The following is a 20,054-nucleotide window of genomic DNA, read 5'->3' as shown; positions in this document are numbered from 1 at the left end:
ATAATAATAATAATAATAATAATAGTTATTATTAATTAAATTAAAAAAATTAAATTAAAAATAAATTTTTTATTAATTTTTGCAGATAGTTTTATCCAAAGCGACTTCAATTTTTACTTATCATGTGTTCCCGGGGAATCGAACCCCCAACACTTGATATCACAATGCTCTACCAATTGAGCTACAGGAACACTTAAACCTTTAAACATGAAATTTATCAAATTAATGCTTTTTATTTTTTAAAGAGTAACTTTTTTTTCCGTTTTGCTTTTATTTGGTTCATTTTAGGTCATACCGAAAGTAACAATAACAAAATATAGTAATAAAGTATAAATAATATACTGTATACACATATCTACATAACATAAAACCATACATTAATTCAGATTAAGAAAAAAGAAAACAGCAGGCAAGCATAGTTATACACACAAATAAATAAAATAGGAAGAAGGAAAAAAAGACAGAAAAAGTAAAAGAGACTATATTTATATAAAACAAAGAAGCATTTTAGGGTTACACAATCGATATAAATATGAAACCACACCTAGCTGATGCACAGTCTCATTGTAGATCTTCATATGCATCATGGGTGACGTGTGATTTCGGAGAACCTTCCAGTTGCCTCCATTGCTCTTGTCACATGTACCAATCTGATCTGTGCCCTGATCGGCCCACCACAACTTGTCTCCTACAAATAAAACATAAAATGTCAGTTAGTTATTTCAAATGGGGTTATCAATGCATAGAACTCTATGAACATTGTTCACATCATCACAGTTAAGAGCTGTTGACTCACACTGTTCATATTTAACAGAAACACTTCACAAAAACTTCAGTTCAGTGAGTTGCATTACAAAGTTTTAGTTTGTGTTGCATTGGAAGCAGGTTGATTTTGCTCTCTCACCCATGATGGCGAGGGCTGAAGCTTTGGTGAGCTTTCCTTTCACACCCTCAATGATCTCCAGTCCAGAACCATCCAGCTTACAGCGATTAATGGTGCTGTTCCCTGAACTGATCCAGTACAACTGCTCTGTGTAATAGTCTATGGACAGGCCTGCCATGGGAAGAAGTCAACGTATAAAACAAATCTCCAAAAGGCCTTCTTGTAGCTTTAGACAAACAAAAGTTACACAAGACAAGTCACTTACCCACTGGGCCTTTCTGATTGGTGAACAGTAATGTGTGGTTGGTGCCGTCCATGTTGGCCATACTGATGTTGTCCCCATCAAGCCAGTAGAGCTTTCTGTACGCAATTTGCAAATAAAATGTGACAAATTAGATATCAACCAAATATATACACTTTCCAGCCAGGAAAGTTTCTTCATATCTCAGTCAATTGAATGCCTGGAAATCATGCCATTGAGAGTAGAAATAAACACTTATTTATCAAAAACATTGTAGAGTGAGAAAAACATACTGAACAAATTAAAAATCAGCTGAATGACTTGTATTGTCTGCATGCACAAGCTTGTTATTTTTTTTTTTACTAGAAACTAGCATGTCTAGAAACTAGCACACTGGCACTACAAGAAAAACATCTGGTTCACACTGGCCATATTGTCCAATCTATAGCTCACACTAATGAGTAACATCTAGATTGCTCATCTACACCCTTTACAATCTGTGCCAGAAACATACTGGCACGGCATCTGTTCTCTCCAAATGTGGCCTATCAAACAAGCTGAGAGCAAAGAGGCTAAAGAGACTAAAAATGACAGAATGGCACTAATGCCAAGACTAAACTAGCAACAGTTCATGTGTGAGTACTTGTACTAACCCCAGGATAGGATGCAGCACCAAACAGTGAGGCTTGTCCAGTCCATGGATTACAGCATTCTTAAAAGACCCGTCTAGCCGTGCAACATTGATCTGCTTCTTATTCGTATCATAGCTGGTCCAGAAGAGGTTTCTGGAGACCCAGTCTACAGCTAGACCCTGAGCATTAGGGAGGTCTAGCAAAGAAAAAAAATATTGGCTAAAGCTATACATTTATTTACCATCACCTTTGATAAATGTAATGCATCCCTGCTGAATAAAAAATACTTTTAAATGTTTTATATATATATATATATATATATATATATATATATATATATATATATATATATATATATATATATATATATATATATATATATTTATTAACCCCACATTTTTTTTATAGTAGTATTATACGTCACAAAAAGTTCAGTAGTTCTATTTTTAATTGGGTTTTAAAAGATAAAAGACACTTTTTTTTTTAATTAAGCCAAACATTTTTATTTTTTTATTTTTCTGATAATCAAGCACTATGTACCATGACCATTGTTAACTGGAAACTGACTTCATTACTCCACTAAAAATCTAATGGCTAAAAGTAATTGAGAAACAATGGAAAAAGAAAAGATTGAAGCAGTCTGTCAGTTGCTATCTAAAGCAATGAAGTTCAATTTTTAAGTTTTCATTTACATTTTGGGGCCCGTGTATACTACGAGTCCATACGCTTGAAGCTCAAACTATTATCTCACCAGCTGATACCACTGTCTCCACACCGGTCCCATTGATGAAGGCTCTTTTGATCGTCTGAGTGCGAACATCAGACCAGTAGATGCGGTGCTCCAGAGCATCATAATCCACCACTGTAACATTGTCAATGTCAGGCACAGTGAAAGAGATGATGTAGTTGTAATAGGGATTATCAATGTCCACCCCTCTGATTTCAATCTGACGAGCGTACAGCAGGAACTGACGGTACTCTGGACAAGAAAAACAGACAATGTCACTAGATATATATATCCATATATATAAAAAATTATGTAAATGCATGTAATGTGCAAAAAGAACAAACAGTAGTAGAAAAGCCTACAGTCTCCATGTCAGAATACTAAACACTGATCGTGCATCAGGGCAGCAGGGTGCACTGTTGTTTTCTTGGTGGTTAAATGAGATTTACAGCCCACACAAGACTACTAACATTCAGCCCGACCTAAAAAAATCTAACACTGAGGATCTACCGCCAATGCAAAAGGAATCTAAAACAAAAAGCCTCGTGCTGTGCTATAATTCATATACTATTTGTACTGAATTGTGTTAGATAAGCATTGCTGCAATTAAATAATAGTAAACTATTACAAAATATTTTTTGTGGATTTTCTTATTGTTGACCACATTCATGGAGGTCTGTGGCTTTGCGATTCTGCTTACTACTCACTTAAACTGCAACTCCAGATTTAGGCTATGTTGCATATAATTGACTATTTCTGCAGTACGCTTGTATGTGGAACACCTGGGTGATTTAATACAATCCATAAAACATGCAGAACAAAAGAGATTACTGCATGGAATACTGTATCTCACAATGCAATGCGCTTGACCTCCCATTTCCACTATGGTGGATTAAAATGATATCAGCAGAAATTTGTAATCAAATAGCCATAGTTAATACATTTGATAAATAAAATATACTGAGGTCATGTGACAGTATATTGTGCAATAATGTAACTGTTTTTTAGGACAACATTTATGTTGCAATTTATATTGTTCCTTATATTGTTCTTGTTGCACAATAATAGAGTATGTCGTTTGCTATGCCATGGTCTTGAGAAATTTTATATGATGTGCAGTATTCTGTAATTAGTAAAACGGTATTCCATTCAGAACTTGCTAAAGGTTGACATTTGATTGGATCTGAGGGCTGAGGGAGGAGGAGCCTACCGTAGCAGGTGTGATTGTCTGGCTTGAGTTTCATGAGGTGTGGACAGGCACAGGAGAAGGTCTGGTTGTAGTTGATGAGGCACAGGTGAGAGCACGGCCCCTTCCCGTCATTCGCTGCACACGGGTTGGGAGCTGCAAAGCAGGAAGAAAATGTTCACCAAAGTTTTTCATCTAGTATTTCGATTTTATTTCATTGATTTTTAACAGGCTTAGTTAACAACAACAACACTGGTTCCCTCAGCTTACAAATGCAATACGAAACATACACAAGTAATAAAATGTTCCTGACATATGCTGGTTCTCACCCTGAGGTTGTCTAGAAGGATGAAACACTTGAAGATCAAACGGCTGAGTGTTCGTTCTCTGGACCACCGTCACATTGTGTCCCGTCCATTTATTGGCTTTAGCCAGAGTGTTGGTCCGCCAGTCCGTCCAGTAGACCTCTCCTCCATACATGGTGACGGCAAAGGGATGCGACAGGTGTTCATGCCCCCGAAGCACCTCGATCAGGCCGGAACCGTCGTAAGCCGCAGAGTAGATGGCATCGGATCTAAAGACATATTTGTATTTTTAGAAGATCAAGGTTACATACTGTGTGGACACTTTTGCATTTTACGTCACTTTTAGTGCCAATACCTGGCATCAATCCACAGGATACGGCGCTCTAGGTAGTCCACAGTGAGACCGTTGGGCCAGCCACCATTCCCAGTCTCTTTGTGGATGGTGCGACGGCCCTCCCCACTCATAGATGCAGCCTCTATCCTGGGGGAGCTGGCGTCCCAGTCTGTCCAGAACAGAATACTGGGGGGCGGGGGGAAGAGACAATGCTTGAAACAACTTAAGTTAATATCACTGAAAAATAACAGGACTGTCCAAGTATAACATGTTTTACCCATCTCTTGGGTCAAGCGCAATGGCGCGGGGATGCTCCACCTCTCCAGCCAGTAGCGTTGTACGCATGGTACCATCCAGCTTGGCCACCTCAATCTGATCCAGGTTACTTTCCACCCAGTAGATGTTTCCTGCGATCCAGTCCACAGCTAGACCCTCCGGAGTGGCCAAACCATACTGAATCACCACCTCAAAACTGGTGAGAGCTGAAATAGGAATAGGAATCCAAGTTAAACCTAGAAACAAAAGCTTTAGGAGGCTGAAAAAAGGCACCATAAATTATGGATCCAATACTATAATTCTGGCCAAAACTGATAAGTCATAAACATTTCAATAACATGTAATAACAGCTATCCTTTTTTTTTCTATTAAAAATATAAAACCCTACTAAAAATGATTTAATGAATCATTTTCAACACTACTCTATAATGTAAGTTCATCACTATTGGCAATTATTTTGAGATTTGCTTAAGATTATATTTAACAGTGTTATTTATGTATGTATTTTGTAATTAATTATTAAATAATACGTGTTTTTAAAGATTAACTCTAAGTGACCTTAAGATGATTTAATGGTAATTTAAATGTAAAAATAAACAGAAATAAAAAGGCACAATTACATATTTAAGATCAACCAATACCAATAAATAAATAAAAATAAAAAACTCTAATATTGGCCAGCAATCAATACAGTGCTGATATACGGTGCATCCCTTAAGAATTTTTTAAGACTCTGCACTATTTTTAGGTCATTAAACGAATAAGAAAACTTGTGACACTGATCATGTGACTTTTTGTGCAGACGGAAAGATGTTCTTGCTTCCTTTGAATCTCAAAATGATCAATATTTCAAATCAAACGGGAGAACATGATCATCTCTTTTCACAAAAACTTGTGGAGTTCATGCAGCTCAAAGACAATATGAAACTTCTCAGTTCATCTTTTCATCAAATTGTGATACATATAATACATTTTATAATGAAACATTTGTATTAAAATAAAAAAAGCAAGTGGAAGCATTTTTTTTTTTACCAATGGTTTAAGACTGTATATATTGGCCAAAAAATCATTTGATGGCTTCCAACCTGAAAGCCATTTAAGTCAATGCTGCAATAAATTTTCCCTCACTCTGAGCTACAGCCATGGGGAAGAGAAAATAATCATTCCCAATCAAGGCACGCTGCTCTCTGATCTGTGAGGGAGACTCTCATACAGTGCAGTAATTAAAGGTCCAGAATGGCTCTCACAGCGCAGTCTCTCCAATAGGGTTGAGAAACTGTACTTTGTTTCAGTGTTGGCAGCAACATCAGTCATATTTTAACTCCATCAAAGACAACAGCAAGGATTCAAAAGTTGGAAAGTATATCGCATCTCTGGAAAGAGCCGTCCATAGAAGGAGGGAGGTGTGTGTGCACATGTTTCAAAGCAACATGGTGCTTCCGACACTTTGCTTTTACTCTGGCTGCAGTCACGCAAACTAGGAATGAGTCAAATGGGTAAAGACAGAGCCCTGCAAATTCCTGTGCTACGTTCACACACAGACTCACTTAGATGCATGCTGTGGTTTCGTGAACCGAAAATAGTGTAACAATTATGGACTAACTTGGTATGCTGAAAAGGACAGAACAATGTGGGAAAACACATTAGACAAAAAAAGGCAACTCAGAACTTTAAACAAGCCTTTAAAACAAAAGAATGTGATTGAAGCTCCCAAAGCCATTATTAAATTATCTAATAAAGTTAGCAACTAAAAATAATGTTTGTGATTATAACCCTAACCCAAATACACACACACACACAAATAAATATATATATGTGTGTGTGTATAAGTAAAGTATATGAGTCATACTAAAGAAGTGTTTTGTATAAATTAATTTAAATATAATTCTAGGTTAAATGGAGTTTAAGCTCTGTCGATAGCATGACAGGCCTCTTATAATGTTTTGTCTTGTAATCAACAGCATGCAAGTGTAAACTGTATTTATATGTATAAGAATAAATAGTTAATTCTTCACAACTTATCATAGGACTAAGACATTAATTTACCTCCGTTTTCCGACAGCTTTCCCCGATAGATCTTGTCTTCCACCACATCAGTCCAGTAGAGGGAACTCTGGCTGAGGTGGAAATCCAGGGCAATGGTGTTCCGCAGGCCAGGCACCAGCACGCTGAACTCGCCCTTGTACAAGTCGATCCGACGGATCTCGTGCCGGTTGGAGAAAATGATGAAGGGCTTGAATGGATCTAAAGAACATGGACATGGCACATTAGGACATCCCACTGCTAATCCTTTATATCGGCTTATAAAGACACTAGATAATAAATTATATAATATAATATGGGCCAATTTATTTCATAGTGCCACTGTTTTTATATACAACAGTGTAGCGTACATTTCATTAAGTACACTCACCAGTGCTCTTGCAGCTCTCGCCATCTGGCCCGAGAGCCCAGCCTTCATAGCACTCGCACTTAACAGTGGCCTTCTCCTGCACGCAGCGCTGGCTGCACTTGAGATGCTTGGCGCAGAAGCTCTGAATCTGGCAGGTCTTGTTGTCGGTACCCAGCTCCATGCCAGCTGGGCAGGAGCACAGGATGCCCTCACCAGGAGCGATGGAACAGTTGTGGCTGCAGCCTCCGTTATCCATCGTGCAAAGATCTAGAACCAAAACAGACAAGAAAGAAGCAGGTGGGATTGAAAAGTGTGTTTGTGAGTTACTTGCTGCAAGTCTATATATATATAAAAAAAAGAATGTGTTGGAGAGAATGTGCTTATTTTATAAGAATTCAAGCCTGAAATTTCTGTCATGCTCATGGGAAACACAAGTTGAGTTGGCATGCTCTGTGCAACCGTGAAAGATTTAAAGGAATAGTTCACACAATAATGAAAATTCTGTCATTATTCAATCGCGCTTAAGGAATTCATCCATGGAACACAAAAAATATAGATAAAAAAAAATCTTTACTAGATCTATCTTTAGGTCAATCTAGATAGAGTCAACTCAGTGGATGGGAATTATAAGGAGCCGATTATTGACAAGGGCCAGCGGAGGGAATTTGGCCAGGACCCCTACTCTTTACGAGAATTGCCATGGAATTTTTAGTGACCACAGAGAGTCAGGACCTCTTTTTAACGTCGCATCTGAAGGACGGAGCTTTTTACAGTATAGTGTCACCATCACTACAATGGGACATTAGGACCCACACACCCCTAACTAACACCTCTCCCAGCTAGTTTTCCCAGGGGGTCTTAGGGTACAGAGTGATATGACTGTGGCTGAAACATGACAACATTTGCATGAAATATTCCTTTAACTTGAGTGTATTTGTTTTTGTGTGTGTTTGCATTACTGCAAAGCTTCTCGTCCGAGCCATCGGGGCAGTCGTCCTTGCCGTCACACAGTTTCTCAGGAGGCAGGCAGATGGAGTCGTTGCTGGCACAAACACGGTGAGAGAGCTTGCACTCCAGAGCCTCGCAGTTTTCTTCATCGGAGTTATCCTCACAATCACTGTCCCGGTCACACACCCAGGCCTTACTGATACAGCGACCTAAAACACACAAAAAAAGAAACAAAAAAAGAATTTGACCCACAATTGAAAAATGCTGCAATTCAATTAAAGCTAACATATACTAAAAGTGACAAAACTTTTGAATTTGGGCCTTTAGGTAGTGATATTTAGATTTATCATGACATTGTTTTTTCGTGGCTGCCTGAAACACGAGTGAGAACATTCAGGATAGCCAAAGCGTGCACTAACCCGAGTCTTTGCAGGTAAATTTGACGGCAGGGTCGCACATATGCGTGACACCCTCGCAATTCTTCTCGTCACTCAAGTCCATGCAGTCTGTGTCTCCGTCACAGCGCCATCGCATCGGAATACACAAGCCATCCATTCGGCACTGGAACTCATCTATGTGGCAACCGCCGGGAGGCCGTGTGGCTGCAGACAAAGACAGAAATGGGACACCCAATTAAAATGCAGCTGTGTGAACAGTCACACAAAGGCACAGACACATATCTTATTATTTAATTGTAATGAGAGCTTGGCTTCCTGACGTCAAAAATCAGTTCCCAGGGGATGGAGACTGTGACCAGTGTGAGGCACAACTACAATGAGCTGATCCAAATCAAACTTTCTCATGAACAGCGGTCCAGGGCTGCCACCGTGAGGGCCATCATTAGGCATCAGTCATAAAGGCTTTCCCTCATGGTAAAGGTTAGAATCTGGCAGAGTCTAAAAAGGGGAATGTGGAAAACCAGATCTCGTCCGTAAACAGAGAAGTGTGTCCTAGAACAGGGAACTGCTGGGGTGAACTGACCCCAATGACATCATACTGCTCGAGCTGCAAGAATCCACTGTTTCTCTCTTTCTCTCTCTCACCCGTACACACACACACACACACACTAAGACTAAGTAGTAGATATCAATACTGAAATCTGACTGGAATATTACATTTCTCTGTCAATATCTAATATTTTAGCAAATGTGTATAGTATATGCTACTTAACACCCTTCTATATGTAAAAAATCTTAACATTAATTTTGACAACTTAAAAAATCCCCCTTTTTTTGTTTGCTTCCTTTACGAATTCAAAAATAAAGTATAAAAAAGTTAACAGTTACATAGCATTAATAAACAATTTATGTAGTAAAGGCAGAAAATATTTTTTTTTGTAAATAATGTAGCAAAAATGTATATACTGCTCAACACATTTTAATGTTAATATTTAGATCAAATGGCTTGTACCTTTCAAATATTTCTAATTCCAAAATGTAAAAATAAGACATATATAAAAGTAATCAAATATACTCAAATAGTTAAATAGAGTAATTATATAATAAATGCAGAAAAATAATAAATTCTAATAGGAAATTAAAATGCTGCAGTCCTCTATTTTTTTTTAATATAAATATTAACTTACAACTTTATTATAACTTGAAAAACTGGTACCATTACATGTTTTACTTTTAAATTGACTTTTAACATCCCAACTCCAAACTTCACAACTCGTGTTAGCATGACCTCACTCAGTTCAACATCTTTACACAGGCACAAACTCTCAGAAGACCCAGCACTCTCATTAGGCCTCTGGCTTGGTTCTGCTGCATTGATTCTGTGAGTCTATTAAGCACCAGCATGCCATTAGAGAAGGGAAAAAAGAGAAGAGAAGAGAAGAGAAGAGAAGAGAAGAGAAGAGAAGAGAAGAGAAGAGAAGAGACCCCGAAAACAGAATCTAACCCACTATTCCTGTCCCACGCAGGGCCAAGCCAACCACTGAACAATTAACAGTTATAAAGCCACATGAATTGGACATGTGGAGATGGACAGATGAGGAGATACATATGTACAAAATTGCAGGTGTGCATACTCCAGCGGCTCATGCATCAAGCGTCCTGGCACTTCAGTGCATGTGTAACCCCTCTAGACAGCAGGTCCCAGAGCAGTCATTAACACTGCTCTGCACAGGGGCTTCAAGACTTTGTGGTTTAAGTGTTTCACCACAGACCACAAAAAAAAGGATGACAGCCCAGTTTGTGAAATCATGATTTACTCCAGTTAATAAGGGCCTCAGTTGCATTAGTCATTGTGGTTTTGCTCAAAATCTAGATACACTTCAGAAGGCCCACACCATTAATATAGCTTCAGATAATAAACTGATCATTTACATAATACAAACAGTGTAAAAAAAAAAAAAAAGAACCTAACCTTATTAAAAATATATATATATCGCTGCATCTTGAGAAAATACTGATCATCAACCTCAGGAGGTCAAACTAAATATATGAAGGGTTCTGGTGTTGTCAATTTTGACATAAAAAAACTGCAATCTGACAATTTAGTTATTTTCAAAAAATTATTAAACAAGTAAAATACATCTGAACAATGAAAATACACTAACAAATATAAAATAACAAAAATAACAATGAAATTCACATTTATTGTTAATTAGTGTTGAAATTATTTTTTTTGTTTTATATTTGTTCATATTGTTACTAATTCACTTAGCAATTTGTTGTATTTAAAATATTTTTTTATTTATTTCAGAAATGTAATGTAATTTTTACACAATATATAACATTTAAATTACTTTAAAATAAAAATAACAAAATAAATATATAAAATAAATGAATAGATAACAAAATAATAATAAATAATCCTAAACAAACAACGAACAAACCAACCAACAAATACATAAATAGTAAGAATTCAGTAGAGTAATTGGTTTGGGATTAGATGTTGGTTTGTGACTAGTCTCAGCCTCAGACGTCGCGCCCACAGACCGTTTGTTAAACGTTTGACGCAAACGGGACACAAAAGTGGAAACACTTCAAGAGTTTCGAAGAAGTCATCAGATTTTTTTTATTATACAGGATTTCCAGGAGACGTGTGTGTGGTGTTCTTTAATGTTCAGTCTGGAAACAAAGATGACATGCCGCCAAACCCCCTCACGAAAACAGAAAGCCATAGTATTTACAATAATCAAGTATTATTTAATGATAGAACTTTAGTAATTATAATTAAAACTTGGTAACCATGTATGAATGCATAGACGTTTTAACTGAATTTAGGACTGGTGGTGATGCTTTGTTTCTGTATAAAAAAAAAAAAAAAAACGACGATGATGATGATGATAATAATAATAATAATAATATGAATTCTACTAATAAGAACAGTAAAAATGCACTAAAGACTAATGAGCTGCTGGATCCATGAATATTAATCAGGTTTTGTGCATTCGTTGAATTGATTTGCCGAAATCAAAATAGCGGTGAGCACCAGCCAATGAGATTGACGTTTGCGCATTAGTTTCGCCAACTACAGGAAAACCCGGCAGTTCTTAAAAACTGAAAAAACAAATCCAAGGGAACTCAACAAAGAAAACAACAACAAAGAATATCGTTTACATGTGGTGCGTCAATTAACACACGTTACGTAAGACACTCTCTCTCTCTCTCTCACTTTGCACGTGTGAGTGAAAGCGGCGGAGAGTCGTGCGCCTTCACACTAGAGTTTACTGTACAGCAAACATAGGTGCGCTGCGCATTCACTGAGATGAACTGAAAAATAGTAAAGATTTCTTGACGGAGAGAGGAACTCTGAAGCACTGCATCAGAGAGTGTTCGCGAGTGAAAATATATCTGTGGTAAACTTACAAAAAACGTAAGAAAACTTTTTGGAACGAGAACTCTTTTTTTTTTTTATTATTATTAAAAATTATACTTTTCCAAACTCACCCTGATTGGTACAGTTTGCATGAGTCTCATCACTGTAATCTCCACAGTCGTTGTCTCCATCACAGGTCCAGTACTCTGGTATACAGCGGCCGCTGTTGCATTTAAACTGCACACTGGAGCACGAGTGACTGCAGCCGGCTTCATCACTGTTATCCCCGCAGTCATTATCTGAGGACAGATAATGAGGACTTGCAGTTATTAGACATTCTAAGTCAGGATGCGACAAACACACTTTTATAGACAGCATTAGAAACTCCACCATTATCACAACGCCAGTTGACATTGATGCAGCGTCCATTGGCACAGGTGAACTGAGTGAGTGGGAAACAGGTGGGATATGCTGGCGAGAGAGAGAGAGAGAGAGACAAGAGAGAGGATGAGATAGGAAAAACAGTTAACATTCTTGAAGTGTCAGCATGGCATGATGACAAAAGGAAAAGAGACTCAAATTAAGTTACCACAAGATGGTGGTTCATCTGAGCGATCTCCACAATCATCATCTAAGTCACATGTCCAGGAGATAGGAATACAACGGCCACTGGCACATGGGTACTGATTAGAAGGACACGTGCGGGCTGGGAGAGAAAATAAATCCTGATCAATTAACAAAGCGCATAAAGGCTGGTGTACACCACAAAGTACTTGGACAATTATCAGAAAAAAATGCTTAATAGTCCTATTAACAATTAGTTTACAATACCCAAGCAAGTACTGTTAGATTCATCTTCATCATTCCCACAGTCATTGTCTCCATCACAAAGCCAGCGCAGGGGGATACAGCGGTTATTCTGGCACTTAAAGCGGTCAGCAGGACAGGTGTGCTGGTCTGAAACAGGACAAATAGGCTCATTTAAATGTGCACTCCATAATGTTTCTTTTCATGGCTGATATAACAGCCTGATTTATACTGACACCTAGTGGTATGGATGTATGAATCACAAATATTAACAGTTACTAATGCCACGATTAAGACCTGATTATCTTATTCTGTGAGTGAAAGAATCCGATAAAAAAATTATAAAGCCATTTGTAATGTTACATAAGATTTCCATTTTAAATAAATGCTGTTCTTTTGAACTGGTCAAAGAATCTTAAAAAATATATCCTGGTTTCCAAAGAAAAAAAAATATTAAGGGTCAAGACATGTTTTCAACATTGATAATAATAAGAGATGTTTGTGATCACCAAATCAGTGCATTAGAATGATTTCTTAAGCATCATGTGATAATGAGGAGTGGTTTTGTTATTTGTATATCTGAAAATATGAGACAAAAGGGCACTGACGGCACAACTCGGGGGCCTCATCGCTGTTGTCCAGACAGTCATTGTCCCCGTCACACTTCCAGCGGTCTTGAATACAGCGATTATTCTTACAGGCAAATTCTCCAGGCTGGCACTGAGGAGGAGGCACGTAGGAAGGGTTTGCTGTTGAGAAAAAAAAAAGAACAATTATTATTTCAAAATGTATTATACCTTTCAAAATTCTTTGAGGTTATTCACGGGAACATTTATACTTCAGGCCACAAAGGCACAAAATAGGCACCTGTACAGGTCTTGTTGTCAGTATCTAGTATCTGATCGTCGGCACAGGCGCAGGAGCGTCCAGTGGGCGTCAGCAGACACAGACTGCTACAGCCACCATTGTTGGCACGGCACACGTTGGAGCCTGTGACTACACACAACAAAAACACCCTTAGCAGATCCCAATAAAACACACAATAAAACCACTGAAACTCTGATCTCATTAGTTTGTTCCCGCTAACACCGTATAAATAATGTGGCTGTTGAGACATGTTAACATACAAAACAACACAATTAAGTCTTTGTTTGATCTGTCAGCATGCGCTTTACATATGACTCATTAATGACACATTTTCTAAAAGAAATGCTCAGGGTGTTCAGTACTTTGCTGTTGTTGTGCATCATAGGTGCGGATCTCATAGATTGGGGGTCGTTCACTGCGTAGCAACGTGGCCTTTTTGGTGTTCTGGTCCAGTTTGTAGATTGCTCCACTGCGGTACTCATTCCAGAACAGAAAGTTCTTATAGTGGCACAGGCCAAAGGGATGGCTCAGCTCATGTGCTTCATATACTGTCTGGATGAACAGAAAAGTGTTTTTTTTAATACAAATTCAAGTCGGAAAGTCATATTTTGTTTTATTTCAGTTGCATCCAATCACATTTTTTCGGAGCAATATATATATATATATATGTGTTTCCTCACCCTGCGTTCTGTGGTGTTGAGAAGCACCATTTCGATGCGGTCGTAGTATGCATCCACCCAGTACAAGATGCCCTGCTGGGTGTCCAGACTGAGGCCATTGGGCCAGAGCACAGTTTTAGAAGTAAGCAGGATACCGGCATTTGAACCGTCCATCCAGGCCTTCTTTATACTGCCACGATTGGTCTCTTTAGGTTCCTCCTCCCAGTCACTCCAGTACATCATTCTGTAAACAGCATGGATTTATACACTACAGTGTAGATTTAAACAACTCTAGTGCAACTCTAAATGGTTTATCTGTATGTAGGGAACATGTAATCTGGTTGGTAGGGTAACATGGTCTCTAAAAACCAATCAGAATTATGTGTGTATTGTGACTAAATAAAATGCATAAAAATGCTAATATCTATCTATCTATCTATCTATCTATCTATCTATCTATCTATCTATCTATCTATCTATCTATCTATCTATATATATTTTTTTTTTGTGGAATTAATTGATTTACCCATGAGAAGGGTCTACTACTATGGCTCTAGGATGGGTCATTTTGCCCTCAAGAAGAGTTTTGCGGGTCTGAGAGGCTTTCTCCAGTTTGGCCACACTGATCGTCTTTTTGGGTCCATCATCAGTCCAATACAGGTTTTGCCCCATCCAGTCCACAGCGATTCCTTCTACTGTGTGAATACCTGTGGAATTGAGAGACAAAATGAATGGGATGGAGAAGAGAGTGAGATATGGAGGAGTTGTCCATGTAATTCATCCACCTTCAATGTCACTCCAACAAAAACCATCCCAGCATCATTCTGCACTCACCATCCTTCACTATGATGTCTCTCTCAGTGCCATCAATCTTCTGGCGGCCGATGATGTAGCTGGTGGCATCAGCAAAATAGATGAACTCGGTCTCAGCGTGGAAGTCCAGTGCTCTTGGGTTATTCAGGTTCTCAATGGGGATGATGTGCTCATCATACACTTTGGCATGCATGTCCATACCACGAATAACACCAGGCCGGCCTTTCCCGTACAGCAGGAAGAGCTCATGCTCTGGTTCTGAGAAGAAAAACAGAATTGATTATATCCAAAAAAGCCCTATAATGGGGAATGCTGTTATGTATGACTGTTTGAAACTGAATTGAGAATTGAATTGAGATTTCACTCACTCTTGCAGGACTTTCCGTCACTGCCCAGGCTGAAACCTGAACGGCAGCGGCAGGTTCGGCTCTTGTGACTGTTGCCCAGTAGGCAGATATCGGAGCAGCCGCCTGGCTTCCCAAACTGATCAGGAGCACATGCATGACTACGGACTGAGAGGACGAACACAAAAGACTAATTTTAATATAAGGGGCCAGTGGGGAACCACAATTAATAGTACTGAGTCAGACAGTTAGGATGTAAATGTACCTGTCCCAAAAGAGATTGATTTATGCTGCCTTAGGCCCCGATCATACAAAACATGTTTTTCAGGTTTTAAAATGTGTGGTGCGTTTTCAAACTTTTTTTTTGTTTAGAAAAGAGAAATGCACTTGTCAGTCTAATTAAAGATTATAGCGTGAGCTTACTGCCAATAGAAACTATTTAAAAAAGGCACCTCTCACTGCATAAAAAGCGTTCTGTCTGAAAATGCTTGAGCACTTGCTGAACTTTACATTTAGAAATATTTTACAAATTGTATCTAATATCCCCGTCATACCTGCAGGCTGACGTCTCTGGTGGTAAATGTGAAGTGCGCCGCCCTTGTCCACGCGTGTGACCACCTGGAAGTCAGAGCTGTTGAATCGGTTGACTCTGATCACACTGGTTTTGGGCTGCATGTTGGCATTGTCAGAGTTGGTGGCATACAGATAGTTTTCAAACACTGTTAGACCATAGAGGTGTTCAATCTGCCAAAACAAACAAAAAAGCATAAAAAATAGAGCATATATATATTTATATACACACTAACTATAAAAATGCCCTTGGTATTAATTAACAGGACTTTTACAGTTCTAAAAAACAAAAAAAAACAAAAAAACCACAAACAAATGAGGCTTCCTAATATATCCCAGTTTTCAAAGTCTGTGGTATTTCTGTCTCCTTTAATAAAATTGCACAATAAAATGTTTAAGAGATTCTGGACTCTGGCATGGTCCCAGAGATAACTGAAAATACAGATGTGACTTTTAAGTCATTTTAAGTTCCCTTTGAAAGATGGCTGGTTGAGAACCAATGACTTATACTATTTTCTGTAAATAAATTAATAAAAATCAATTATTTTAAATGCTGCAAATGAATTTAGGCATCACAACAATTTAAATGTACAGTGAAAATGTAGATTCATTTTGAGATAATTTTGAGTGTCATTGTAATTAATTTTGAAGATTAACTTAACTGATGCTACTGTTATATAATGTGCATTCCTATGCAAAAGTCCTGAAACATCACATATAAATTTATATTAGGACTATTAGATTTTCAAGTAGATTTTTTGCAATACGATGAATGTAAACTAATGGACATAAAAAAAAAAGGGTTTAAAAACAAAAAAAAAAGTATGACACTGTTGCACAATGCTCAGTTTGCACTGCTGTCGCAGGTTTTAAATGAGCTAATGCTGATCTTTCCATTCTGCTGATCATGTGATGTTCTCATTTCTAGAAACTCATGAGTGATGACATCAATGCAAGTGACATCCTTAGATCAAGTTCATGGCTCCAAACAAACAAATCTCTAAGCGCATGTGACTTCACACATACCAGTAATCCCTGAATGATGGTGTGCCGGTTCTTGCCTTCGTAGTCCACCACTTCAATGTAATCTAAGTAAGCGTCAGCCCAGTACACCAACTTGCTGACCAGGTCCAGAGTGATGCCATGGGGAAAGACGATTTTTGTGTCTACCAGTTTGGTGCGGTTCTGGCCATCCATATCACAGCGTTCAACCTTTGGGATTTGGCCATAGTCTGTGAAGAACACTTTCCTGGAAAAGAAGAAAAGGAGATGTTCAAAATATTAGGGCTGTCATGATTCCGCAATTAAATTTGAGTACTCAATTATAAAAATTGATTGCATTTTGCTTGTGTCGATTAACCAGCAAAACTGACGCATTCCATGGATGAGAACCCATTAAAAAGCATTATTAGACTTTTTTTCTAAGGCTGTACGAAATATTAAAACCATTTAAAATCATAAAAGCATGTTATTAAAAATCAAAAAAGTGTTATTGTGAGTACACAAAAGCTGCGATTCAATTAAATAAATATAAGCGCTGCAGGTTTAATATGCACTTTATTTATATAAGTGCATCTCAGATCGGCTTCATTCACAGTAAACGCTGCTCCACACAAACAGTACTCATTAACATGCGTGGACCGTCTCAAAATTAATCTTTGCATATGCTGTGAGTCTTGGTCATTTAAAACATTCATCTGGGAACAATGTGCACCATTCTGATCAGATTTATAAGTATATTGTTTTATTAAATTGTATTTTTAATTGTTTTGTTCAATAAAACCATATTTGATTCTGATATTATATTTAAACCAATTATTGTTGGTATAATAGACCTAAGTCTATTCCCTTAGGTCTATTTTCATTACCACAAAAAAATGTATCTGATTACTCGATTAATTGTCAGAATTATCGACCGATTACTTGATTACCAAAATAATTGTTAGTGACACCCCTATTGCTTTCTTTATTCTAGATGATTATATTTATTTATTCATTCCAGATTCAGTATTTAATAATATTTCAATTGAATCATAAAGAAATTAATAATTTAAGGGATGTACAACAAATACTACCCAGACATATAATTACTTTACAATTAAATAATATTTATTTTTTATGCTTTATTTGCAACAAAATTAATTTAAAAAATCCATATTATAGTATTTAATATGATGGATAAATGCACTTAATTGTCAAGAAAGTACTTTTATAAAAAAGGTAAAATATGCTTTTTTTTCTTTTTCTGTTTATTTTCTATTGCTTTTTTTTATCTGCAGAGAAAACCAAGTGGCATGAGTGATGCTGGACTTTGCTGGTCCAGCCAAGGATTAAGGATTAAGGAATAATGGACTCGGGGGTCTCACCCCATGACTGGGTCCAGTGCGATTCCTTTAGGGTTATAGAGCTCCAGGTCCAGCAGGATGACACAAGTCAAGCCATCTTTACTGCACACAAAAATGCGGTCGTCCACATCATCCACAAAGTAGAAGTTTCCTGTCAGCCAGTCAATAGCCATCTGCTCCACATCTAAATTTGTGAAAGAGAAGCAAGACAGGAAGAGAGTCAGGAGGAATATGGGGGGAGAGAAGAAGAGATGTTTTCAGTGTTTGCTTTATTTTTAGTCAGTCATAACTGCAGCTTCTGTCTGACTCAGCAGAAAGATCCTGCACCGTGTTGGAATGCAAAACTTGGAGGATTGGTGTACTTAACATAGTCCCATTATCAGACAACTATCCGAGGAGAACCAATTAACCAAGACCAAACCCCACTGCGGTCATTACTGTGCTTTGAAATTGTGCTATTCATAATTCAGCATTAACAATCAGTTAATGCTAAATTCAGTTTTTAACAAACAATTTTTTCCACTTTCAGTGAAGACAGACAATTATGACTAATTGTTAGATATGTTTCCATCCAAGTTGCAAATTTATTTTAAAAGTTGGAATAATGCAAACATTTTGTGAATAATGTGTCATCCCAATCTTCAGTGTCACATGATCCTTCAAAAATGATTTCAATATGCTGATTTGATGCTCAAGAAACATTTCTTAATATTACCAATGTTGAAAACAATTGTGCTACTTTTGTGGATACTATGATACAGAAAAAAAAAAAATTACCATATGTATTTACTGTCACTTTTGATAAATTAAATGCATCCTTAATAAGAGTGTTAATTTCTTTAAAAAATGTAAAAACTTTTGGATGGCAGTGTAAATATGGATCGACCAAATAAAAGCCCTAAATTATACAAAGCTTGATCTGACAATGATCTGACAGTACAAGCTGTGTTGCATAAAAAAAAACATAATGTGCCCACACGAAACTCAAGCAGAAGAAATGTCTCTAATCAATCATTAATCCATTCTGACATAAAATGTCAGATTGAATTAAATGCAGCCGTTACATAAGAACTGCTATGAATGATGTTTGCAGAAACTCGTTCTGCTTGTGTTTTATGAATAAGGCCCAATGGGTTTTATGCATGTCTCTGCATATGTATGCATGTGTGTGAGTGTGCGTGCAGATCAGCCCAACTCTCTGACTCACTGTCACAAGACTATTATTCACTCAGAGAGTGTTGTTCCCACTTTTATGCATCAACGCAATTAAAAAGACAGCAAAGCAAAAAACCTGATTGCAGAAACTCTACAAACACGCTAGGTGAGACTCCATGCTAAAGTGTCTCAACCGTCTCCACACAATCTAAAAAACCTGACACAGACGCTCGTTCTCCATTACTGCACCTTTTCCCTGCACGGGGAGGCTGGACTTGGCCATACAGATATCCTCCATTCTGGGAAAAGAGTTTGAAATGGTAATTCGGTGAATACTAAGTTTCTCTTTCTCTTCTCTGACAATAAGACTCTTTCTGTGCGGGCCGTGCTGAGCTCCAGCTGTGCAGGCCGGTCCACAGTGCCTCCCATGATGCTTGGTGTTGCAACAGCTGCCACCGTACTTCCTGTTACTGATTTGGGGGAGAGTTTCCGCACGCATCCACTAACGATCCTAAGACATAGGAATATATCCTTGTTGTGCAACCCTGTGCAAACCAGACACAAACACATTTCTACAAAGTCCAGTAAACACAAGTCCTGCCGGGAAATGCGAAACTAGCTCCAGGCCACAATAAACCCTCCCCGCTTCTTTCTCTCAGTCTGCAAAACAAACATCCACAGTACCTGTCGCACAAAATTGTAAAAGACATGTTATTCTAAAGGGGACACTCTTGTCCTGTACAAATCTGCCAATTTACTCTTCTTTCTTCACCCCCCTCTTTCTTCAAAAGGAAGTAAACAA

The 20,054-nt window shown here is 37.9% G+C and overlaps 1 protein-coding gene across 2 annotated transcripts in view; it reads right to left on the bottom strand.

Moving 5' to 3' along the window:
- The window catches only part of LOC113065447 (low-density lipoprotein receptor-related protein 1), a 100,357-nt gene that overhangs the window by 32,435 nt on the left and 47,868 nt on the right, over positions 1-20,054 (bottom strand). For both annotated transcript variants that reach the window (XM_026236688.1, XM_026236687.1), the window contains exons 7-33: positions 18,119-18,281; positions 16,779-17,001; positions 15,737-15,926; positions 15,207-15,350; positions 14,860-15,096; positions 14,552-14,732; positions 14,047-14,269; positions 13,729-13,918; positions 13,367-13,495; positions 13,108-13,248; positions 12,524-12,649; positions 12,282-12,398; positions 12,083-12,163; positions 11,824-11,991; positions 8,344-8,526; positions 7,936-8,133; positions 6,998-7,243; positions 6,631-6,828; positions 4,586-4,790; positions 4,330-4,494; positions 3,999-4,243; positions 3,694-3,825; positions 2,508-2,735; positions 1,778-1,952; positions 1,149-1,243; positions 905-1,054; positions 545-688 (exon numbers count right to left, since the gene is read on the bottom strand). In XM_026236688.1, the coding sequence (XP_026092473.1) occupies positions 545-688; positions 905-1,054; positions 1,149-1,243; positions 1,778-1,952; positions 2,508-2,735; positions 3,694-3,825; positions 3,999-4,243; positions 4,330-4,494; positions 4,586-4,790; positions 6,631-6,828; positions 6,998-7,243; positions 7,936-8,133; positions 8,344-8,526; positions 11,824-11,991; positions 12,083-12,163; positions 12,282-12,398; positions 12,524-12,649; positions 13,108-13,248; positions 13,367-13,495; positions 13,729-13,918; positions 14,047-14,269; positions 14,552-14,732; positions 14,860-15,096; positions 15,207-15,350; positions 15,737-15,926; positions 16,779-17,001; positions 18,119-18,281 (4,677 nt within the window). The remainder of the gene's footprint in view (positions 1-544; positions 689-904; positions 1,055-1,148; positions 1,244-1,777; positions 1,953-2,507; positions 2,736-3,693; positions 3,826-3,998; positions 4,244-4,329; positions 4,495-4,585; positions 4,791-6,630; positions 6,829-6,997; positions 7,244-7,935; positions 8,134-8,343; positions 8,527-11,823; positions 11,992-12,082; positions 12,164-12,281; positions 12,399-12,523; positions 12,650-13,107; positions 13,249-13,366; positions 13,496-13,728; positions 13,919-14,046; positions 14,270-14,551; positions 14,733-14,859; positions 15,097-15,206; positions 15,351-15,736; positions 15,927-16,778; positions 17,002-18,118; positions 18,282-20,054) is intronic.

Source organism: Carassius auratus, chromosome 48 (assembly GCF_003368295.1).
Source record: "Carassius auratus strain Wakin chromosome 48, ASM336829v1, whole genome shotgun sequence".
Taxonomy (NCBI): Eukaryota; Metazoa; Chordata; class Actinopteri; order Cypriniformes; family Cyprinidae; genus Carassius; species Carassius auratus.
Note: the sequence above shows the minus strand (reverse complement) of the source record. Positions and strands in the feature narration are given on the sequence as shown.